Here is a 23460-nt window from a genome sequence, read left to right on the forward strand (position 1 = left end):
ATGCACTCTCCCCTTTGCATTTTGGCAAGCAGATAAAATAGACTTGTGTTTCCATTCCAATTCTCATTTGCTCTGAGCTTCTCTAGCTTTTGGCTGACAACAATGGCATGTGCGTCTACACCGTCTGTCTGTCAGGCCTCTGACGGCTGCCTCAGGCGTTGATGCTATTACCTGAGAGAGTCAACAGCAGAAATAGATTTTAAAACATAGGATTTGTTCATGTTGAACCAGAACATGGTTTGGCTCACACTACTCCCACTGCATATTTTTCATATTATCACATTCTGTAAAGTTGCAGCATGACATTGGATGATGAGGGCCACCAGCGTTAGAGACCAATGGCAAAGGAACGTCACTGTGGAGCCCTTTACTCCACACACCATCATAGCAAAGTCAAAATACGCTATTAATACAGGAAGCCAAAAAAACTCTATTCTACAAAATTTGAAACCATTGAGTTGATTTAAAGGAGACAGATTTTGCTTATATTCAGGTTTATCATTTAAATTTAGGTTATAACTTGAAAAGGTTTATATGCTCTAAAGTTCAGAAAACACATCACTTTCCTCAGACTGTCCGTTGCTGCAGCTCCTCTTCTCAGCCTCTGTCTGAAACGCCTGGTCTTAGCTCCTGTCTCTTTAAGGCCCCCCTCCTGATAATCCCATGTCTGCTGATGGTCAATTGTTCCCAGTGCATATAAGAACTGCCAATTAATCTGTGGGGGTGAGGAGGAGGTCCTTTAGGTGTGGACTTTAAGATTTTTACTTTGCAGACCTTTCACATACACAAAAAACCCACAATAGACTAAAAATGATATAAGGTTAAGAGTTTCCAGAAATAAACTAAATAATTTGATATCGGTGAAAAGCTTCATTGGATCCATGATCGTCCATTAACCCAAACAGAAAGACCGAACCAGGATTCAAACCCTCTTAACATGAGTAACAAATCCTCCATTTAAAGTTGCTAAGTTGTACCAGAAAAACAAAAATACTTTTATGTGATTCTTTCTTATACAATGTGCTAGAAACTATTACAAACATGCATTTTCCTGAAGCAGACACCAGCTGGAAATGAAAGAACTGAGGATATAGGAATTACAGTATTACAGGGTAAAATATGGTTGCCATCCATTTTAAGTGGTTTATTATGGGATGCTGTTACTAGCTGAAGGCAGGTGGTCTGGCACTGAGCTGACAGGGGCATCAGAAACCAATAAGTGTGTCTGCTTACACACTGACTTTCTTCAGCCAAGTTAAACTCACATATCTGAATGCTGGTACAGTTCGTACATGAGATTTGTGCCTGGCTCTTATTCTTCCTGACACTCTCTGATTGTCCGTCTCCTCAGCTCAGCTGCAGGAATGTTCGCTTGTGCAGCATCTGTCTCTTTCTAGAGCAAACATCAGCTGAGGAAGATTTATTTTAGCCAGACAGTTTGTCTCTCATTTAAAAGCTGATTATTAAATCGTAACAGTTGAGGTGTGGATTTCTGTTCAAAATAAATATTTAATCTGACTGTTTTTCACAGAAAGACATTTTGGTGAATGGATGTATTTGTGACCGGTTGCCAGGAAACCAGCAGACACCCAATGGAAGTCAAACATAACATGTTGATCAGTGAGCCAGACTATTCCAGCTATTTCTTCGTGTTCCAAGTCTTAATGGTAAGAGTTGACCATTGATCACTCCGTGTCCTCGTACATTCCCATTGTTCCATTCATCCTAAAAATACGGATGCGTACCTGATCCCAGATTCCATTCCAATAGGTGGAAATATTGAACCGGGACAGTCAGCTCCAATTTTGGGCATAAGGGTCTGTTTATATCCCTGCAGACTTTGGTGGAATGACGACATTGACATCATGAGAACCCATAACAGACTTGTGAGCACTGAAACAATGAATTTGCCTTTAAACTAAGCTGATCGGCTGCTTGCATGGTATTGGATATGAGAGTGGGATTCGACTCTTGGCAGGAAAGCAAACAATCAAATTTCCCAACATGTCAAAGCACTGCTTTGAAATTTTATTAACATTCTCGCAACATGAAAAAAATCTGAATTTTTGTATATCAGCTGCACACTTGCTGTGAGAGGTTTTTAAATCATAAAGCAGAACATGCATTCATCATCTGTTCAATGTGTGTGCAGTGGTGCAGTAGCTCGGCCTACAGCCAGGCTCTATGGATGAAACCAAGATTTATATCCTCAAGTGTCCTCAAACCACAATGAACCTCTGGAATATATGAGTAGCGTGCAAACGTAATTTAATTTAGCTGACGCAAATGAAGCATTGAAAATCTTCATGTGGATGAATGTGTCTGCATTCAATATGTTTAGTGGAATGGCCCGTGAGGACGTGAGCTGTAGACATTCTATGCGCGCCCACGACAACAAATTTGTCCGCGACAAAGTCGACTGCCCCACCTGCTCAACAGTAATATAGGTTTTACTCCATCAAACATTTCCCACACAATCTCACATCTGTGATTCACACACACAGCGCACACATTCACTGCAGCCACCCTTCAGGCTGACATGTTTCCTTACTAATCTGTTTGCACAACTCTGGTGTGACCGCAGGCCAATTACACATCGTCACATGATGCATACCCTCAAGAGAACCAGGGAAAAAAATTGAGCAAAGAGCCACCCAGTGAGAGCACCTCTTGCTAAACTTCGACTCCCTCTCACCCCTTTTTTCCTCACCCATGAGCCTTCTCCCCCATCCTCCCTCATCATTCATCCGATCCCCTGCATCTGAACCTCTCCCCCCAGTCTGTGGCTGTAATAACAGCTGCCCATCATTTGGGCTCTTCCTAAACAACAGCACCCCCTCGGAGACCGTGGTCCCAATACGACTCTCGTAAGTAAATTTGATTTCTCATCTCATTTACCTTCCATAAACTTTGCCATATGTTTGATATTATATTTAAACTGTTCCAGCGGACGCCAAGAGACCGTGTGCCTTGGGAAAAGGTAGAAGAACTGTGTTGGAAAAACTGCACTGGAGAATGACAGGTGAAATTGACCGTGATGTGAGCGAAGCATGAGGGGGGAGGGGGGGATTCTCACCAACCAAAAGAAGGGAAGTGAGAAAAACTTCACAGAAACATCCTTTATGTGTTTTTATATTGTTGTCTTTTGTATTTTGGCACAGAGGAAACTGTTGAGTAGAGAGAGTGAAAGGTTTCCTGTGTTATTGTTGCTTTTGCTCCCTCCAGTACCCCCAAATTGGACTATTTTATTTTCCTCTCCTCTCTTTCCCATTTTGCCAGAGTATAGCACGGGGGTTATTCCTGCTTCTTTTCCCTGCTGCCTGCTCCTGTCCTTGTTCTTTGACTTCTCTTTCTCATAATCCCTTTTTCTTTTGGTTCTTTCTCTCGTGGTAAGGATTGACCATGTCACACGTCAACAGCAGGGCAGCCAATTTTATCATTATTGTATCCCTTTTTTGTGCCAAATGGATAAGAATTTTCACATAGGATAGAAACTGTACTAAATAGTTCCGGAAAGTGGACATTATGCTAGTGCACTTTACCTCATTTTCCTTACACAGAAGTGGGGTTGGGTATTTTTCCATTACCGGTGGTAAATCGATACTTTTAAAACGATTCCGGTGCCTTAATGATGCCAGAACCAATTTTTTTAAAATGACTGTTGATGATAACAGCTGCTTTTCTATTGCTATAGCAAATTGGAAATTAAACTTACTTTACTAAACCACTAAGTGTTAACAGTCTTACACCCACACTGCCGGATGGGTCACAGTCAAGCATGGTGCATCCCTCTGCTTTCAAATGTATCCCATGTGTCGCCAGTTTGTCTTGTTCCTTCCTTTACACAGAATTACACGGAACATTTGCTGCATGTCCCGATGACAGAATCATTTTGGGTGTACAGCCACACTTTCTACAATTTAGCTCTAGGCATTTTGTTTTGGTGTGGACACCAACAGTGATGTTTATGTTTCCTGTAAACAGGGCAACTATTTCATTACATAGCTCAGGCACTAGATATCGGCTCTGTATGATTTCTGCACCCAAACATTTACAGACTCCTCATATCGCAAAAGAACTCGAAATAATCTCCATCAATCCGAGTTTTCATTTACCGGGTTTGTCTAGTTGAAACAAAATTTGCAAGTGTCTAAGGCCTTATTCGTTCCAATAAACTGAAAAAGTCATGTTCAGCTGCAGTGTTGGGGAAGAGGGGGGTTGCACTGGGGCTTTAGTCAGCGGGATGAGGTCATCCAGAGGGCAAGGACAGGGCAACCAGCACGCTCAGTCAATCTGGCTCAGAGAAAGCTCTGGGAACTCTAATTTGAAAGCTGAAACAAAGGCCTGACTGCACAAATGAATCGCTGAGCCACTGAGGGCAGACTGGAGTAACAACAGATTTATTGACCAGTGGCTGAAAGATTTTGATGAGGAGTTTGGATACAAGAGGCCGGTTTCCAGTGGTCAGCTGCTAGGTTAGGATCAGTTTTTAAATGCTACTCGGACACTTTGCTGTTTTAATCCAGACTACAGCTGGTATAGCATTTGAAAAGCAACCAAACGCACATGGAGGCATCACCATATTGTGCACCCACAGCTTCATTTCATTTCATACACACAGGCACAAAATAGATCCCTCTGCCATGCGTCACAGGGAGGAGCTAGGCTGGAGCACGGAGGAGAGCGACTGAAAGCAGGTCTGTAATGGGAGGATGAAGGTTTGTACAGATGGTAACATTTTTCAAATTGGTGACTCAGCTGAGTTAAACCTGTGAAATTCTGAGTCCGTGCTTTCACTTATCTCCAAAGTAATCAGTCCCTGAAAAACTGCGTGTGTTGGTACCAGAGCACGTCTGTCTGACATCTTGTTAATTGCTCAAAGGCCTGTCTCCTGATTCCCTGTCTCTCTACCTGCTGTCTTATCTTTCTTTCCTGGCCTCCCACCAGTCAGTCAGATTGTCTGCCTTCCCTTCTCCATTTTCTCAATGATTACTCATTTATTCTACACAACACACTCTGTCTGCCTACTTAGTGTCTTTCCTGTGTGTCTCTGTGCTGGTTTATCAGTCTGCCTCAGAGATACTGTTATGGAGGGGTGTGTGTGAGCAAAGGGTGGCGGTGCATCTGATTGTGTGTTGGGTGTGGAGAGGGAGGGCGGATTTATGTGGTCTTTAATAAAGTTTACGAGTAGAGCCCTGTTTCAAGAGCTCCAACTGGCAGTTTTCACATCAGTCAGGGACTTGGGGACCAAGTCGTGCACGTCAGTCAGCCATTACAGTTAGTTCTTTTTAAGTGCCTCTATATTTTTGAATGAGCATGACATCAGTGGTTTACAAGACCAAACAAGAGTATCAACTTCCTCATGACTGAGATAAAGGACATATGTTTCTTCACACGAGATATTCACATCAATGAAAATAAAAACCACTAGAATGGAAGTCAGTAAAGTGCATATCCCCGCCATTTTTTCAAGATTCACAATATTTAATGGAAAAAGGGTTGAAAAGTTGTTGTGTAATCTTGGCAACAAACAACAAACACTGACAAAAATGTGACCCTTTTGGCAGATGTTACTAGAATGGTACTCAGTAGAGTCCATACCTTTTGATACCACATTAAAATCGGTTAAATCTGGATTTTTATCTGGATCATCACCAAATTGAAAACACTCACATATGTCAGTCACCTAAAATCAATGAATTATTCTTCAGGAAATGTCAAAACATTTAAATCTCGCCAAGTTAAAGAAGTGAAAAAAAATACTTGATCTGTCCTTTTGTCCAAATCCACAACAAATTTAACCGATTATTTTTAGTCTGATTTGTCTGATCCTTATTCCAAGTTTTGACTTTCCAACACTATTGACAAAAAAGCTGTTCCCCTCTGATGAGAGACATAAACATCCATAAAACCTTAATATTTGACTTCCAGGATCATGCAAATAAATGGTGTAAGAGTGAAAATGAACCTGTATGTTTTGGGGAAAAGGGGGTAAAGAAAGGTGAGAGGTGCAGGGGCAGGGTGTAAGTAGAGCTGAAGTGGTCCACTGGGTTGTGTATAATGGGGACAGGGCAGAGGGGCCAGCGAAGAAACATGGGTCACATTAAAACCAGGTTCAGTGAGAGGGCTCCGCTAATGCTACCTAATCCCCGACAAGCCTGGCTCAACACACACACACACAGATACACACACAAACACACACACATGCACAGTTGTTCTCTGCTTGCACCTATTTATGACTGTTGGCCAGTGGTGTGTAAGAGGTGTGGTAGTGTATTTGTGGCTGATGTCACAGGCAGGCCGCTACGCTGAGTTCATCCCAGACCACCGAGCGGCCGACGTGGAAAGTTGCATTCCTTGATGCACTGGCAATCTTTTCTCCATGTTCACCCACACTGGGTGATGAACGTATACTGTCGGGTATACTGCTGTCTCACAGCCCATGTTTATTAGCAATAATACAGGGTAATATTTATGGCTGCTGTGCATTTACATTGACTTTAAAGATAAATGGTGTGGACAGAAATCTAAATTCTTGCTCCAACTCTTTTGCAGTTGAGAAACTGCAGACTCCAGCCAGCATGTTTCATCAGAATCACTTATTGGATTCTTGAATATCTTCAGATGTTCAAGCCAACTTCACATTGCGAATGGTGAGTTGTGAACATGTGAGAAAGGAGCCAGAGTTTCAACCATAGACAGAAGATACGATCAATTACCACCTGCTGGCTGGCAACAGTATAGGTCAAAATGCACCCCCCTCCATGTTAGTGGATGGGATGTGTGCCAAGTGAGTATGTGTCAAACTATTTTTCTCAAAGATCACTTCTGTCATAAGGTAGTTCTTATCACACTGTTTTCCAGTAAGTTGGTTTTGATGTCATAAAAATTAAGTGAGAAGAGTGACAAAATGATTGACAGCTCTGACTGATGACTCATGATTGGTTGAGTGGGTGTATCAGCAGGACCTTGATACCAGCGGTTCCATCCACCAATCTCTACTGCACAGATCTAAATACGCAAAATGGAGGCTTTCGTATCCGGAAGATTTTGACTTCATTTCTGGATAGTGGGAGGATAAGGAGACATGTTTTCCAGCTTCATACACAGTCTATAAACACTTCTCACTCAAGCTTTCATATTTCTTTCACTTTGAATTTGAAGAACCGAGTGCAACAACAAGAAGGCTTTTTTTTCACCTGGAGAAACAAATCTGTTAACTGTTGTTCTGTAGTCAAGACCCCTCCCATAGTTAAAACAGAATAAAGCCATGAGTGATATTATCTAGAGCGAAAAAGACACAAACTGCAGCAGCACACAGAGTGCATCGCAGATATGTACTGTGATCTGCTGCTTTCCGCAGGGCTAACCTGGTTAAACAAAGGTTATTAAACAACGCTGTCCCAAAAGACAACAACATTCCAGAGGGGCCAAGTGGGTCTCCGAGGAAATCAGTCAGTCACATTCCTGTCTGTGATCAATCAGCCTCTGGCTCACACAACCTGAGATTAACCTCAGCCTTCCTGGAAACTACCTGCCCTTCCCACAGAAAACAAGGCCTATACAATTTACTACAGTTCCCTTGTTGTGATGAGCTGATATGTAATATGCAAATATAGTATACATATATTTCTATATACTGTGTGTGTGCGTGTCTGTGAGTGTGTGTGTGTATGTGCAGAGGGAGGATGCATCCACAGTGGGGCGGGAGCAGAAGGGACAGAAAGGAACGCTCATTTTCTCCACCAAAGGCAGAATGTGGGCGAAGGGAAAGATTTGGCACACTGAACGCCAAAGTATGGAAGAGCGCTCCGACCTGCTACACTTTGCTCACCGTCTCGGTGGCGCTCTGCTCTGTGACAATATGGTGGAGTCATTACGGCCGGTCTCTCAGGTACTCGAGTGAGAAAAGGGATGTGACCTCTGTTGGATTCACTGGAGTCAGTGCAGTGACTTCATAGAAGAGCAGAGAGAAGCAAGTTTATTGATTATTGTAAGTTTTGATTGTTGTAAGTTCTGCAGAATAAAGAAGTCAATACTTTTCTCAGCATTGCCCCATGATTTGTTAGATAGAAAAGTTGCCACTGTCAACTTTGAATAAATGAGTATGTGCAGGCCAGTGGAGAAAGTGAGGTTGACTTAGTTTTTCCAGTTAAGAAAACACTAAAATTGTTACTTTAAACGGAACATTTCTGGTAGCCACAATGTATTATTCTCCCATCAACATCAAACTCAATCGTGGCTTTAACATGTTTTTTTTTCCTTCAACCTCTTATTTTTCATTGTATAAAATATGAATCAAGAAAAAGAAACAAGGTTTTATACAGTTGTCAAGTGCACAGTGTCCCGGTTTTCTCTGCATCCATATCTGCCTCTCTACCTCCCTCCATCTCGCCTCCGCCTGCAGTGTTCTGGCCAGCACATAATTGTCTAAGTGCTTCTGGATGGCAGCAGGCTATTTGGTCATTAAGGGACCTATTAAGTTATTAGTGCAACAGTGGGACTGCCGTCTGCCTGCCGACGGGACCAGATGATCGACCTGATACGTGTAGCCCTGCAGTTTTCCACATATTTGTGCAGGTAATTATAGCTTAGATGTGAAACACCCTCAGATGTCACGCTTAAAGAGGGGATACACGTCGCCAGCACACTTTAAAGGTAATCTCCTCTTCCCCTTCTCCTCCTCTCCTTCCACCTCTTTTTTCCACTCAGTGTGTGTATGTGTATGTGTGTGTTTATGTGCATGTGTGCAGATGAGCAATGGGTTAGCAATGAGACAACCAGAGCCTCGGGACATGTCAGGGAGAAAGATAGGGAGCGAGAAGAACTGAAATGAAATCCAAAAGGAATGAGGAGGTCAGAGAAAAGACTAGCAAGTGCAGACACCAAATCGCTTTTTCCATCAGTCAGACTCCCCTGGCTGACACATCCCTTCAAACCCAAACTTACACACCCGTCATGAAATGTAAATATTTGGAAATGGGTAAGGTTGGATGTTACTTAATTCCTCCATTTAAAGATGTCCTGTTTAGGTGAACACGATCCAAGAAAGACAAAGTATTCTGCATGATTTGATACGACGCATGGGAACCTTATTTTGATTTCATTTCTGCTGTTTCTTTTAGAAACCCTTGCCCAGTTTTTGGAGACGTCCTCTACCCTGGGCCCAGGCTATTATAGTCGCTGCTTACCATAAATGCACATCAAGAAGCTGCCATGCACAGCCAGAAACTTCTGGATCTGTTCAGAGAAAAACATTCCTCCTGGATATGTGCTGTATTTTACTCTTACTGATTTAAAATCGTTTTCAAATCACTGATTTGTATCCCTGGGCTATGCTTTTTATGCAGTCCAATCTGAATTGGAAAACCAAACACAACTACAAATCAAAAAGAATATCTTATGAAATAACACAGACTTATGGGAAACTCCGTTGGGTCTAAAGGGAGTGTCTGGCTCAGACAGACACTCACTTTTTAAAACTCACAGTTTGTTGTCCAAGACACCAAGTGCCTTGCATAATACAGTTTCATCCTAGAAATCCTCAACATCATCACAGTTATTCATCATTTCCTCAAGAAATACATTATCGTGATACTCCAGTTACGTTCTCCAGGATTCAAGGCGTCCCTCTGTGACCACAGCACATGTCAGGCTGCAGCGTCAGCTTCAGCACAGCGTCCTCACCAGCAGCAGGATGGCACAGGAGCCGCCCTGATTGAAATAGACACGTCCGACTGACAGTGAGGCTGTAAACAAAGATCCTCCTCACCAGGAGGAGGACAACCCTCCTGCTGGGAGGAAACTGGATTCTGTCACCTACGACGCCACCATCCCTGAAAACTCCTTACACAGCTCCTTCTGCAGCCCTGAGGTGTGCCGACAGCCATTTCTGTCTCTTTCTCACACACGCACACACGCTGTCTCTCACACAAGTCTTAGCACAAAATAGCTCGAGCTGATGGAAACTTAGCCTTACCAGACGCTGAGCCAGGTACTCTATCAGATCTGGGTGCTGCCTGCCTGTGCCTGCTCAGCAGTGCCCAGACTGACCCCAGCAGACTGCCAGTCTCCGCACCGCTCTGCTGCTCCGCGGCTCCACAACCACCTCCCGCCATGACCTTTGACCCATGCCCAGGGAGACAGGCGCCACTGATATGATGTAATTTCTCTCCGACATGGGCCAGTGGCCTCAGCTGCAATGCGACCCAGGGAAAATAAATACGGGTGTTTATTTGGTGAGAGAGAGAGGCCCACAGGCTGGAGCCACCCTCATGTTTCCAAAAAGTAGCTGCGCAATAATTCCATTTCTGTTCCACATCTTATCACCGCATGTAGGTGGAAATAAGTCACTGACGTTTGATGCTGTGCACCACTGCCACGCTGCACCATTGTTCTGGTGCTGACTGCTGAGAGAGGAATTTCTTGTTTCAATTTCAACAGATTTCAAAATGACCTTGCATCTTCTGAGACATTCTTCAAATTGACGACAGATCAATTAACTTGATGAGTCACGTTGCTAATTTAGCGCACCCCGCCCTTGTGGGGAAAAGGAAGTATAATTGGTGATATTGTATCTTGGCGATTTGGCAGTAGAGCTTGCACCCTCTGAGACACTTGGTGCATTCACAAAGACTTTGGTGCTCGTCAGCTTGCCCAGTTGTCAACCTACATCAACGTCCACGGAACTGGAGAAGAACCAGGCATGATGACCGGTCTTTGTTTCCACTGCCTATAACCTCCCTCTCACAGAGTCATCCACACCTCTCTGATATCTAAAGGGACCATTAAAAGGCCTCAGACAGACGGGACTCTTCATTAGAGGTCTATGCAGCACACTTGAATTTCTCCCTGTCTCACCAACGTCACCAAGGATCACTCATAGGCTGTATAGGGATCACTGCATTAAAACACCTGCTCCGCCCCCTTCCATCCCCACAGAGGTTGATTTATTTGCTGCACCACTTTTTGTCTAAAAACAACATCCTCTGAGGTTACAGGTTCCCCGCACGACAACTAACCCACAGAGCTGAACAAACCTGCCTGTCTCCCACTATAGCGCTTGTTCCACTGCCAGGTGCCTGTGACGAATCCACATTGTGATAGATGATAAATCTCCGACGTTTATGTTTCTAAGAGCAAAATTACGGGATATTGTAAGCAGCTACTTTTTTATTGAGAACAAATAATATGTGGCCCGGCAGAGTTTGGATCCTTTCCCAACTCCCCTTTAAAGAATCGCTCATGTTTCAGATTAGCGTTAGTGGTGAGACGATGTACATCAGTCTCTGTGCATTCTCAACCCCTCGGCTGCCTTTGCTCGGCTCCGCAGTCAGTCTCTATCTCTGCCTTTCCCTCTCTCCAGTGTCTCGCTTCCCTTTCTTCTGATTCCCACCCACGCATTTTCTCTTTGACTCTCTGTCTATCCATCCCCCTCTGACCTCATCTCTGTTGCAGTCAAGCGTACAGGGATCCAATCAACCATAGTGTTCAGATTAAATCACAAATTATTATAATTGAGAATAATGGTTTCCATGTCAGTTTCAGTTGGGCTCGGAATTGTTCTCATACATATCTGGAAATGAGGGGGCTGGAAGCTGCAGTCCGGCGCTGCTCGTGCTGTGGAGGGGTGAAACTCAAGTTATCCATGATCAAATTTTGACAGAATTTCCATGGCAATAAAACTCTTATCTGAATTTGAGCACCTGTCTTGTAAAAGTTTTACTGTCCACTGTAAATCCAGAGCATTCTGTCTGTGCTTTTGAGCACTGAGGAATGATGGATTATGAAGATTGAAGTGAAACAGAAGTTCTCCAGGAACATAAACACAGTTTACTTAAGCTGGACAAACTCTGTTACAGTGTCATTCAAGACAGTGTTGCTTTTAGGGGCAGTGCCTGCCAGCATGTGTCACTGAGGCTGATAAAAACAAGGGACATGAATACTTTAATAAAAAGTAAAGGGCACGTCTACAGGAAATAACAGACTATGAAAACTGCAAAGCCTTCCGTACAGCATTACCACTTGTCCTCTTCATTACTGAGAAGCCCAGTGTGCCTTGCTGGGCTTATTTCTAGGGGCAGTAAAGCTCTCAGGCATGTGCAGGGCATGCAGTGCGGTTTTTGACAGTGTAGTTAGGAGGTGTTGATGAAAGCGGAGAGGCTATGAGCCCACTGCCTCTCAAATTAGCCCCAGAGACCTCCGACCTGTCACATGTAGGCTTAGGCCTTTCACAGATTCGGTTGCATTGCACCACCAATGTGCACGCACCGAGTTTCGGAGTCTTACAGCGCGCCTTCGTGTGTGGCGTTTCATGCACGCAAAGCACATGTGTTCGGTTATGAATTCACACACACAAACACACACATACTGAGATGTTTTTCCTCCGGATTTTAGATGAAAGGTCGCAGAGAGAGTTGAAGAGAGCATCCTCATCACAGAGGGACCTCCAGTAGTTAGACAATTTATCTCAAGCTATTTAACACAGGTGACTCATCTTTAAAGCATTAACGTCGTCTCAATTTACTTCTACATCATAAACACGATGTAGATGAACGACAAGACACTGCGCTACGCGTTGAGTTGGCTCAGTGGCAAAAAACAACATGGAGGTGTGGTAAAACAACCATTCGGCTCCCACGTCCACATTCATTTATTTGACATTTTTGAACATTTTCAACAAGACTTGAAAATAAAGTTCCGTGTCCTGATAAAGTTTCACATAGGCCTATAAACAGAGGACGCACTTAACCACCAAAAAAGACACAGAGGTCAAAAATACACAAGAATGAAGCTAAAGTATTCAACAATACACTCCCTATGCTTTGCTCATCAATTCACTTGGTTATTTCCTTCATTTCTTATTCTCTGATTACAGTGAGAGTCTCATGTTTCCACAGACACACAGACAGTCTGCTCTAACGAAAGAGAGAACGCTCTGCTCTTCTCACCTTTTCTTATCTTTTCTGGATGTGCGTTACTCAGCCTGATCTCTTTCTTTGCAGATTCAGCTGTTGAGTGTTTGTTTAGTGAGGTGGAGGGGAATCCATAACCGTAAAGCTGTCTCCAGCAGAAGACTTTTAATCACCTTGTCTCGTCCTATATTGTCTTCTTCCACATTCTCCGGCTGTTCCTCTCAAAGATGGTGCAACAACCAATATTTGTTCACATACACTCAACTTTTACAGTGGATTATAGATTCAGACTTGTTTGTCTTCGTGACAGAATGATACACAACTTGAGGGTTTTCTCATGCCCCCTCTAGGCCTGTTTTGCCAGTGCAGTTAAATGTTCCCAGTGTATCCACTCAAAAAATAAAAAAACTCCTCTTACCTGAGAGAAGTTGAGCCCATTGAGGGGGTGACACTGCTCCTCCACCCGCTCCACTGCCCCTGTCGTCTTCCTCATCCTCTCAGCTTCCTGAGCCAAGAACAGATCCAGCACCGGCGTCCCCCTGGACCGGACGTCCAACTCTGTCAGCGAGTTGACCATCAGCATCACCCACACAGGTCTTTTCCTCTCCCAGTTCCCTGCGATGGCGTTGAACAGGTAGTCGGCGTACAGGCCACGGCCGCGCTGGTCAGCGGTCATCCAGTAAGGCATCATGTGTTTGACGTAGTCCAGGTGGCGTTTGAGGCGGCGGTACAAGTCCCGAGGTAGCAGCGTCTGCAGGTTCTCCCCATGGGGCAGCAGCTGACAGTTAGTCAGCTTGGAGATGGTGAGAGGGTCAGTCAGGTCCAGCTCAAAGAAAACATTGGGGCTGTTGTGGAAAGCCTGCTTAGAGCTGTTGGGGATGAAGTCCCAGACTCGTGTGTAGGGGACGTGGATGGTGCCGAATAAGTAAGAGGGTGGATGAGGAGGTGAACGCTTCACTGTCCACAGGAAGGAGTTCATGTCACTTTGCTGTGGAAGAGTCAGAGGCAGGAGAAGAGGGAAAAAAATCAAAGATGAAGGCAAAAGATTTTGAGTGCAAAAGGAAACAAAAATACCAGAACCATCACATTGGAGCAAATCATCTCGCCTTAAAACTGAAGCTGACACATTTTTCCTCTATCGTGGTTTACTGGCTCATAGGCTCAGGTCAACAAGTTAAAGATTGAAATACCATTTTGAGACGACGGCAGCTCGGGGCTTGTGCTGCGAAGGCTTGCTGCAGCGGTGCAGTGCAGGGAGTTTATAGAGGGGCCTTCTGGGCTGTAAACAGACCCCCGTGTATTGTTGAGGTGCATACCTCAGTTTGCCAAAGCCTCTTTTGGGCCTGGGAAGCATTTTGAAGGCTGCAGTGCAAATATACTGCAGTGGAGCTCATAAAAGCCAAAAAACTGAAAGAAACCTGCTCTCCTGCTCTGACCCCGCTGTGATACTTTAGTTTGTGATTATTTTTTACACCAGTCAGGGAGATGTGGTGCTGACAGCCTTAAGTTCAGCACTGCCTTTTGTCCTGGATGGGTTACACTACAGGAAGTGTTTGCCTATTGTGGTTGTCATACAAAACAATGTCACAATGGAAATGAAATAATCCCAGCCACTTTAAATATGAGCATGCTGCATTTAAAATATGTTTCTTGTTAAGTGCTCTGAAAATGTGCTGCGCATGTGCATGTAACTTTGATGTTGGCATTATTCAAATATGAAAAAAGAATTTGCTTCTATACGCAATATAAAACTCCTGGCGTCTGACAAACAGCGTAATCAGGCATTTGAAGGGACGAAACCCATTACTGTAAAATAAAGTTATTCTTAGAAAATGTTTACTTCTAGAAATTTAATCAAGATTTCTTGCAGCATGTGTTTCAATGATATACTGCACCCTGCCAACGCTGCCTTTTGCCACATAAAACTTCTCAAATATAGCTGCCAAGAAGTCGAGTGAAGTGGATGTTCTGTTATCATCATAATTAACTGCGAGAAACATATACAGCTTGTATTTCTGGCACAACGTCCCTCTAGACAAAATAAATCTTAACTGCAAGATTTAATTTCAAAGCACAGTTTAGTTTTTGGTGTTTTAACAGAGGTTTTTAATCCAACGTTCACATTTGACGCTGCAGGCTGAGGGTTCAGAACCATCTCCAATTTCTTTTCTTTCTTTTTTTTTGCATGTGCAGCTTTCTTAACGAGCAAATGTTCGCTTATAGGACTTTACCCATAAAAGCGTACTTTTTGGACATAGAAAGTGCAGCTTGTGTGAGTCCTCCTGCAGGAGAAGAGGGTCGGGGTCCCCTCAGTGAAAGCTGCGTGTACTAATCTGGAGAGGAGAGGCCCTACGCGCATGCACGCAGCCTCCCTGTTCTTTAATGGGGGGAAAATGACTCTTAACAGAAAACAGAGGCCACTGTACTGACGCATTACAAATCACATGAAGCGAAGGAGCACGGGGCCCTCTGTGATCTCACTCAACTGATCCGTTCTCTTATAATGCAATAATGAAACAAAGGCCTGTGATCTCCGAACGACTCCTAATGGCAACCCCAATAACATTCACACTCACGGGCACGACCGCAAGTGTCTGCAGAGGTCACAGCTACAGAGGCCGGCCGTGATGTGTTTCCCTTGAAGAGAAGGACGCGTGTTGGATGAGATGTTTGCAGTCATGATCTTGATTAACTTTTTTTCCCATCCTCATGTGCGTTCACGGTGGGAGGCAGACACGTTCTAATGGAGATGATCTTGCGCACTTCCTCACGGGGACGCGCTCCTGCAGCCCTCATCCATAATTCCACCAATATGTCCGATGAGCGGTTTTAAGAGGCCGTGCGTGTATATGCGTCAGTGCGTGTGCGTGTGTTGCGTTGAAACACGATCACTTCCCCGAAAGGTCAGAAACGTTTTTTGCGCATGAAGTCAAGTCATCCGTGGGTGTTCCCCGCTTGCGTTTGTCACATAAACAGCCGTAAAGTTGGCGAGCGGTGCAGATTTCTCTTGGCAAACATCAGTTCATTTGTGAGGCCCCGAGTCTGTGGAAGCTGGAGCTGAACTGAGCCTCTCTTATTGTGAAAATGTAAAGTTTTAAATCACTGGACATGTTTTATAATCAATAATACAGAAATGAAATCAGACAAATTGTTATCATTATTATTATTATTATTATTAATCATTAGGCTTTATTTTAGCAGTCCAGATTATCCCGTGAATGCAACATTAGGCTACATTCATTGTTCCACTCATTTAATTTCATTGCACATTAATTATTTAGCTCATAATAAAATGTATTCATGTTTAATATGTTGTAATCTCTGATCTTATCATAGCTCATGCATATTATAGGGTTTTTAATTAATAGGATTATTAGTAATAACCAAATAATCTAATATAATTGAATTATAATAAGAAATGGCTCAATTGTAATAATGATAATATCATTAAAATAATTATTCACAAGTGTTACTGTTCTCTAAACTCTGCAGGCTCAGTAACGAGCTGTCACACATGGGACTTACGTGTCAGACTCTGTGGTGTGTGTGTGTGTGTGTGTGTGTGTGTGTGTGTGTGTGTGTGTGTGTGTGTGTGTGTTTGTGCGTGTGTTTGTCAAGTATTATCATACAGGATTATGTCCTTGACTCAGGTAAAGTTTCACCAACACGACTCACCGACTTCGGTGCGTCGCACTGCTTCGGTCTGTCGGCTCGCCGTGCGCCCCAGGGTGCCGCAGAGTGCAGCAGCGCGCTGAGGAGCACCCAGCTGAGTCCCGGCACACAGACCATCGCGTCGAGGTGACTGGACTCTTGTGACAGCCAAGCTCCCACCACACTTTGACTTCTGTCCTGTCTGCTCTCCTTTAACTCTCCTGTACTCGTCCCCTTGTAAATAAAAAAATAAAAAAAATGTCACCGGTGGCCTCTGGGCTCACATGTGCGGCTCGACTGGAGGACCATTCCGCCTCTGAGCCATTCCCGACGCTGCCCTTCAACTTCTCGGCTTAGAATAAGTGTCTCTGGAGCGTTTCCCGTCTCCTCTCGGTCCCGAAGCAGGAGTTGAAAACTCTTTGGAGAGTTTTGCTCGGTGCGCTCCGCAAGTTTGGAGCGTCATTGACTGTGGGAGAGAGAGAGAGTGAGAGAGTGAGAGAGAGAGAGGTGGGACGACTGGTGTGTAGCCCCCTAGCCCTCCACCTCCTAAGCCCCAACAAACACACACACACACACACACACACACACACACACACACACACACACACACACACACACACACACAGCCTTGCTTCTTTTAATAAGAGGAGGGGGCAGAGTTCAGAGAGGTATGACTCTTTCAAAAGAAAGTGAAGTTCCACAAGAAAGAGCTAAAACAGCGCAGAGTGGTGACTGAACGATTCTTTAAAAAGTTCTTACAACTTCTTTTTGGACGTTTCCTCATTCTGCATAAACCCTCTGACTACCCTGCCTGTGACATCAGTAGAATATGAGGCCAACAGTAGTCTGGAGGTTAATGTCTGTCATGATGATGATGATGATGATGATAACATTATATTATTCAGTCAGGGTCCAAAAAAACACAATGTAGATTAAAATGCATGTAAAAGCACAAGATAAAATGAGATAAAATAAGATGACATTAGTTGAGATAAGATAAGATGTACCTTTTTTGATCTTCCATAGAATTCATAATTGACACAGCAGCACAAGGAAGTATAGCGCAAAGCAAAAATGTAGTAAGAATTAAATACTGTAAAGAATAAAAACATATAGAGAAATAGGGAAACACCTTTATGTTTATCATATATAAATAAATATCAATGCAAAAAGTAATGTCAAAAATGCATTTCTGAGTCGTGGTGCGTGTATGATCAAAAATGTGCTGTATGTTGTTCTTTATTTTAAGAACTATGTCATCAGCAGTGCAGGGCCTGGAGGGCAGGTGGCTTTACACAGCTCCGGCAGGTCAGAAGTTTGTTTTCTTTGAATTTCATCAGACTCATTCCAGAGATGTAAATGAACAATTTTTCAAATGTTGTCATGTGCTTCCTCTTCAGCAGGGTTCCATCCATCTCTGTCCTTCTGTTTTGACAGCCCGCGCAGCACCAGGGTACAGTGTGTGAGCGCACGCTGCGGCACAGAGCTTCAGACATTTAGGTGCATGATTTATGGCCACAAATAAACAAGTCTGAGTAAAGACAACTGTGAGAGGTGTTTTATTTATTTTCCGCCTGGTGTTCGTCCAGAGACATATTAGTCATGAGCAGGGAGATGTGAAACAAACGCTCCACGATGAAAGAAAGTGTCCCCCTCTCTGTGGAGGACAGAAATGTCAACGCTTCACATATTTGCCTATGACCTCAGTTATTGTCCAAGTGGCAGACAGTGTGACAGAGTCAAGTAGTAGGAAATCTATCACAGAGACCCCTCAAACAAGGGGGGGCCCCTCCCTGCAGGCCGGAGGCAGATGGACGCTGACACAAGCAGCTCTTTGTCCTCAGGCCATGTTCCCCACTCCTCTCCACTCCTCTTCTCACCACTCTGTGCTCACTTCTGTTACTGTGCAGCTCTGTTAGCCGCCGACTGTCCCTGTGCCCTCATCGTACTTTCCATTCAGATTGAGGCAGATTGTGCCGAGCGTCTTTGATCAGCTTGTGTTTCAACACGGCTTCACGTTGTAAAACTCGGACACCTCTGCCCTCTGACCCTTGACTCTGACTACTTTTACTGGGTGCCATTCATCAAGATTTGATCATCTGAAAGGCTGAAAAGTCAGTATGTCTTGGATTTATGCATCTGCACAAGAAAGCATTTAGATTTGTAAAGGCAGTGTGTAAAGGAATGGAACCATGTTGATCTAATCTAATCTTTTTTTTATCCTTGCTGCCCTGTTTCTCCCCTTTGTGGCTTCTCGCTCTGAGACGGGATTTCAGTTAGTGGTTTTTGCTCCGCTCTAATTTGGCCACCTGTGGACTCTAGGTACCTGCTCTCTAACCACACCTTGCAGAGGGCCTTCTCTTTGAAGGAGCTTTTTCACATTCTTGGCCGTGCAAAAAGCGCCGGCTTATGAGCGGCTGACTGCAGGAGATTCCTGGACAGGAGCCAGCGCTTACAGCATATAGCCTAGCTGGGGACGAGAGGAGACTTTAAAGTTAATGTTCTGTGAGGAGGCCACAGAAACGCACACATCTGGGGAGGCGTTAGAGAGAAAGAAGGAGAAGGAGGGAGACTAGAGGAGGCCGATTGAGAAAAAAAAGGTATTTCTCAGCTGTTAAATTAAGTATATCTGCAGCAAAATCAATGCTTTCCCCCACTTTTATTGACTTTGCATATTTCCTCTTGAATGTGTCCTTTATATACAGTGTGCACCCCATGTGGACACACCGACAGAAAGCTCACAGGCAGGGAGGGAGAGAGCGAAGAGACCTCATTAATGTCTGTGGCCCTGCAGCTCTATGAGGATCCTGTGAGTACTTGTCCTCTTGGCTCCACGGCTGCTCGTCTGTCTGACGTTGTGCAGAAGTCCTGCCACGAAACCCCAACACTAACCCCCCCGACATCATTACTTGTGTATTGGTCTGTAATGACAGAGCCACTTCTATTACAACTGCTACCACTGCTCCTGCCTCACCACACGAAAGAGGAAATACTCTCATCCACTGAGCAGAGGATGAAGCGGTCATTGGGGCTGCTGATACAAAATATGTGCATTTTGTTTGTTATGCACACAGGGACCCCTAGTGGTGTGAAGAAGAATAGAGCTCATGCACAGTGTGGACTAAAGAAAAGAGATGGTTGACCTGAGGGCAGACAGACGGTGCTTCAAAGAAAATGTGTTTGATGGATATGAAGGAGCGGCTCTTAGCTTCAGGCAGCCATACTTCTCAGACAGACTGACTGACACAACGACTGCAAAGGCCACACTGAAGGCTCTCCCTCTCTGTCTGTCTGCTGTCTCTGCTCTCAGCTGGACTACACATACACACTCCCTCCACTATCTCCACCCGTCTCTTGCACAGGCTCCAATATCCTCTGTCCCGCTTTGAAGATATTGAGGAATAATATTGACTGAGTCTCTGGTGAAATGTTATTGCGGTTTCCCTTTCCGGATGTCCTGGGAAAGGAGGTAAAAAGGAAAGTATGGGAAGTGGTGGAGGAAAGGGGGAATAATGTTGAGGTGGACTATGTCAAAAGAACGCCAGGAGGGGGTCCAGGGTGAATCCCGGTAACATACGACTGCTGGAGATGAGACTGGGAACTTCATCTGGTGTTTGTGGAACATGCACGAAGTGATTTAGATGGTGTCCACTGACAACACATCTGCATTAAGTTGTTTTCTCCACCATGTCCGCAGTGACTTCCCCCCTGTGGCGTGTCAACACATGCAGTGGATGGCAGTCCGTCTATCTTCCTCTCCAGACTGAGCAAAAGCAGGTGGTGGTGAAGATTAGAGGAAGAGATAAAGTGACAGGGATCACAGTCAGAGCTGTTTTTCTGGAAACAGGGTGTTGAACAGTTTTTTATCTGTCACTGTTCCTGAGTGAAGTCAGGAGAGACGTATATGAATCTGAAGTGATAATTATTTACAGGAAGAGATGAAGGTTGAGTCATGTCAGAGGCAATTGATCAATTTAAGTATGGACATTTGAAATGATTGATGAATTGAAAGGTGATGTTATGTTAGTGCCAACGTTATCAACAAATTATCTCAAGGCAGTTTACAGCATAAGGCCGAGACCTAGCAATATTATAAAGAAAAAAATAATTTTCATAATATTGTGCAGGTAGAAGAAGGCTGTCCTTCATCCTCAGGGATACTGAGGTCAAAATAATGCCATCCAACATTATACACACTATACAAACAGATAATGTTTATGTAAGATTTTAGGTAGAAGTATAATAACTTAAATTTAAATCTTTATATAAAACATTGTTGTTTGTTTGCTGTCAAACAGGAGCAGGTGTTGTTTCTGAAGAATTTCTATTTTATTGTCATTATATTTGAAGACATCAGGTCCTCAGTGTGTATTACATACATGACAAATCTATTATACGTATGCAATGTCAATCACACTGTCAATGATCTGTCAATAAAGGACTAGAGCATTTTATAGCCATAGATACATCGATGTCAAATTAAAGGAATATTTTGGAAACCACTATCTTTGTTAACATTCCCATTAATAAAACACCTGAGGACGACTTTCCATTTAAAGAAATAGTCATGCAAATACAGTGCAGTTATGGACATCGTTGACATGTCTCCTGTCTTCAGATTTTGCAAAAGTTCTGATAATAATTTTTGTTTTTGCTCTTTTTTACACAAATGCACACAGTTACTGATCTTCTTCACAGAGAGACGTGTCCTGTATTTGTTTTTTTAGAGCCTCTAATGCTCTCACATCAAAGGCTTGGCCGGCACACTCATCCCATGATGCACCATGCTCTCTCTTACTGCATTGTGAGTAATTGTATTATCCGTAGCGGGAGGAAACCCCCTTCCCACCTGCTATCTTCTCTCTCATTCTGCCCCATTTACCCCTGAGAGGCGAAGCAGGAGAGGTGGAGGAGTGAAAAGGCTCTTCCTGCTGTTAAGTACATCATCTGCCTTTTGGCCATGCGAATGATACAAAAATAAGATATGGAGGAATAATGATGTTTCCCCTCTTGTCATCTCCACCACCACAGTGGCACTGCGGTCAATCTCAGCACTGGACAATAGACGTATTCAGATTTCCATAGTATTAATATTTGAAAATACTGCATATATAGTGTAAACACCCACACACACCCACACGTATGCACATATGATACTGTTGATGTGCATTGTCAATATTCTGTTTGTGGTTTATCCATAAAGGGGTTCAACAGAGGCTCCCAGAGCCAAATAAGGTCTTTTATGCTGACTGGGGAACGCAGCATAAACAGCATGTGTTATGATACCATTAAATCAAATCCTCTGGTCTGCACTGGTGTGCAGGAACCAAACATGAGTTCCAGCCTGAAGGATCAGATGAGCTCCTCTTTAAGTCGACAAAAATCTGGATTTAGACTTGACCTTCTTTTGAAGACGGTCATCTGCTCTAATGAGGTTCTTTGAAGATTATCTTATTGTCCAAGGGGCTTTTATGCCACATGTATAGTAAATTCATGACATCAAAGCTGGCCTTGGTAAAAAGATATCACACTCAAAGATCAACAGAGATGGGGAAGCATTGCTTTAACCACCGTCTGGCCACATTGTTTTCCTACACGGGTTTTCTTCCTTGCTTCTGTAATGTGAGTTTGTAGAACTGGAAAGCAAAGCGCGGCCTTGTGTCTGAGTCAGTGCTGTCTCTGTTGTCGTGGATGTGGAGGGTTCAGCTTGGTGGCGATGAAATTCTAACCACGTTCATACTGTGTTTATTTGGTGTATGTCTAGCATGTCTCTGTCTGTGGTGGTATTGTAGCTTGGCTGCTGTAGACTATAGTTAATATAGCTCTGTTTGAGTGGGAGTTTTCAGTAAGGGTGAGAATTATTTACCCACATCTGAAGCCAGGTGTCCAAAACAGTAAGAAATGAACACTTTGTCCCTGGTGTTCACATGAATAAAAACAGCAACTGTGGGTTAAATCCACAGGAAAATTCACTGGACATCAAATATATTAATCTCTAGCAGCTCTTGCAGCAATTTGACCATGAAGGCCTGATTCACGCAGTCTCCTCTGAACAGTTGATGTTGAGATGTGTCTGCTGCTTGAACTCTGCAAAGCATTAATGTGGGCTCTAATCTGAGGTGCTGTTAATTTGCAGTTTCTGAGGCTGGTAACTAAGGAACTTACCCTCAGCAGCAGAGGTAACTCTTGGTCTTCCTGTCCTGGGGCGGTCCTCATGAGAGCCAGTTTCATCATAGCGTTTGATGGTTTTCGTGACTGCACTTGAGGATACATTCAAAGTTCTTGAAATATTCCAGATTGACTGACCTTCCTGTCTTAAAGTAATGATGGACTGTCGTTTCTCTTGACTTAGTTGAGTGGTTCTTGCCGTAATATGGATTAGAACTGCAGTCGAACAGGCATATTCACTGTATAGAACTGTGCACCAACCCTGCCTCTGCACAACACAACCGATGGTCTCAAACACATTAAGAAGGCAAGAAATTCCACAAATTAACTCTTGACAAGGAACACCTGTTAACTGAAAACCATTCCAGGTGACGACCTCATGAAGCTGATTGAAAGAATGCCAAGAGTGTGCAAAGCTGTCGTCAAAGTAAAAGGTGGCTATGAAGAATCTAAAATATAAAACACATTCTGGTTTGTTTTACACTTTTTTGTTTACCACATAATTCCACATTTGTTCTTTCATAGATCTGATGTCTTCAATATTAATCTGCAATGTAGACAAAAATAAAAATAAAGAAAAACCATTGAATGAGAAGGTGTGTCCAAACTTTTGACTGGTACTGTATATATTCTGCATGTGGAAATGCAAAATCTGTAGAGGAGGGACATGATGTTCGTTTAGTTTGACCAATGAATTGCATTCATATTCAGATAACTGTTTATAGAG

At 43.6% G+C, this 23460-nt stretch overlaps 1 protein-coding gene across 1 annotated transcript in view; it reads right to left on the bottom strand.

Moving 5' to 3' along the window:
• Positions 1–23243, bottom strand: part of trabd2b (TraB domain containing 2B) — a 72894-nt gene extending 49651 nt beyond the window's left edge. The window contains exons 1-3 of the mRNA XM_020080525.2: positions 22731–23243; positions 16590–17031; positions 13333–13902 (exon numbers count right to left, since the gene is read on the bottom strand). Coding sequence (XP_019936084.1) covers positions 13333–13902; positions 16590–16703 — 684 coding nt within the window. The 5' untranslated portion in view covers positions 16704–17031; positions 22731–23243. The remainder of the gene's footprint in view (positions 1–13332; positions 13903–16589; positions 17032–22730) is intronic.
• Positions 23244–23460: the final 217 nt, after the last annotated feature.

Source organism: Paralichthys olivaceus, chromosome 3 (genome assembly GCF_024713975.1).
Source record: "Paralichthys olivaceus isolate ysfri-2021 chromosome 3, ASM2471397v2, whole genome shotgun sequence".
Taxonomy (NCBI): domain Eukaryota; kingdom Metazoa; phylum Chordata; class Actinopteri; order Pleuronectiformes; family Paralichthyidae; genus Paralichthys; species Paralichthys olivaceus.